At 41.4% G+C, this 1,156-nt stretch overlaps 1 protein-coding gene across 1 annotated transcript; it reads right to left on the minus strand.

Moving 5' to 3' along the window:
• Positions 1 to 206: 206 nt before the first annotated feature.
• On the minus strand, positions 207 to 848 carry LOC108485795 (uncharacterized). Its single transcript, XM_017789642.2, has one exon. The coding sequence runs from the start codon at positions 846 to 848 to the stop codon at positions 207 to 209; it is 642 nt and encodes a 213-aa protein (XP_017645131.1).
• Positions 849 to 1,156: the final 308 nt, after the last annotated feature.

The following is a 1,156-nucleotide window of genomic DNA, read 5'->3' on the forward strand; positions in this document are numbered from 1 at the left end:
AAGCCTTAGAACTCAGAAGCAAGCACACTTCTTATCCACTCTAGTTTTTCTTTTATTCCAGCACCTCAGCTCAAAAAAATTATGAGGTGATCTTTATAATTTCCCATGACATGAGACAATTAAGGAGAAAATCTTGAAAAAGGAAGAACAGAAGTTACTGCTTACCCTTAATTATTGTTCAGGCCTTTATTTACGGAAAATACCCTTCAAGGGAGACGTAGGAGTCGTCGGAGATTGTCAGTGGCTCCATCATCGACTCCTCCACCAGCTTCAGCCTTGCAGCCAAGCTTTGGTCTAAGCGAAAAGCTGGGCAAAGGCAAGCTGCTAGGTGGTGGAGAGAGTGTAAAGATAGAACTTGAAAGCCTCTCCAAATCTCTCGCAGCCACCTGGGGTCCTCCTGATGCCATGACAAAGGGCTTACTAATTGCACCTTGTGCTTTTTTTCCCTCCGTTGGTCTGGTTTGAAGTTTCTTTGGCTCTCCTACTGATTTCCCACTGAGTTGCTTTGATTTTGATCTCTTTGGAGGGGTCAGAGATTGGTCTTTGTTTCTGTTGCTTTTGAGGTTAGATGGAGAAGATAGAAGGGTTGGGGTTCGAGAAGGGAGCGAAGTATGAAGAGGTTTATTAGGGAGTGGAAGTGGAAGGAGAGGTGGTTGCTGCTGAGCCTGATAGAATGGATAAGAGAAGGAAAGAGAAGGTAGGGGAGCCAAAAAGAGGCCTCCTCCTCCTCCCCCCCCATGGATGATGCTCGTGTGAGCTCCACTACTATGTCTCCTTGGAATGTTCTTGAGTTGCTTGTTTGGAGAAACAGATTTCTCAGCTGAAGATGGCAAGAAAATCCCATCCATAATACTACTGGGTTTTGCTTTGGCAAACAACGAACAAGCTTTTTCAATATCAAACAAAAAGAGGCGATGATCTTCGCAATAATATGATCAAAAGCCTGAACCCAAAAACATGTTCAAGATATATATATTTCAGAGGAAATCTTTACAGATTTTCTCAATGAAAAGTACAAAAGAAAAAGAATATTATTGGTTAGGAAATGCTATTGATAAACAGAAAATAGATACAAAATCGATTTCGATCCCAGAGGGATCCGAAATGGTTTGGATTTTTAATTTATTTTACTTTTCTTCCTGACTTTCATGTGTTT

Source organism: Gossypium arboreum, chromosome 3 (assembly GCF_025698485.1).
Source record: "Gossypium arboreum isolate Shixiya-1 chromosome 3, ASM2569848v2, whole genome shotgun sequence".
NCBI lineage: Eukaryota > Viridiplantae > Streptophyta > Magnoliopsida > Malvales > Malvaceae > Gossypium > Gossypium arboreum.

What these genes read in the sequence shown, in the direction of transcription:
- LOC108485795 (XM_017789642.2), bottom strand. Translation starts at nt 848, where the DNA reads ATGGATGGGATTTTCTTGCCATCTTCAGCTGAGAAATCTGTTTCTCCA.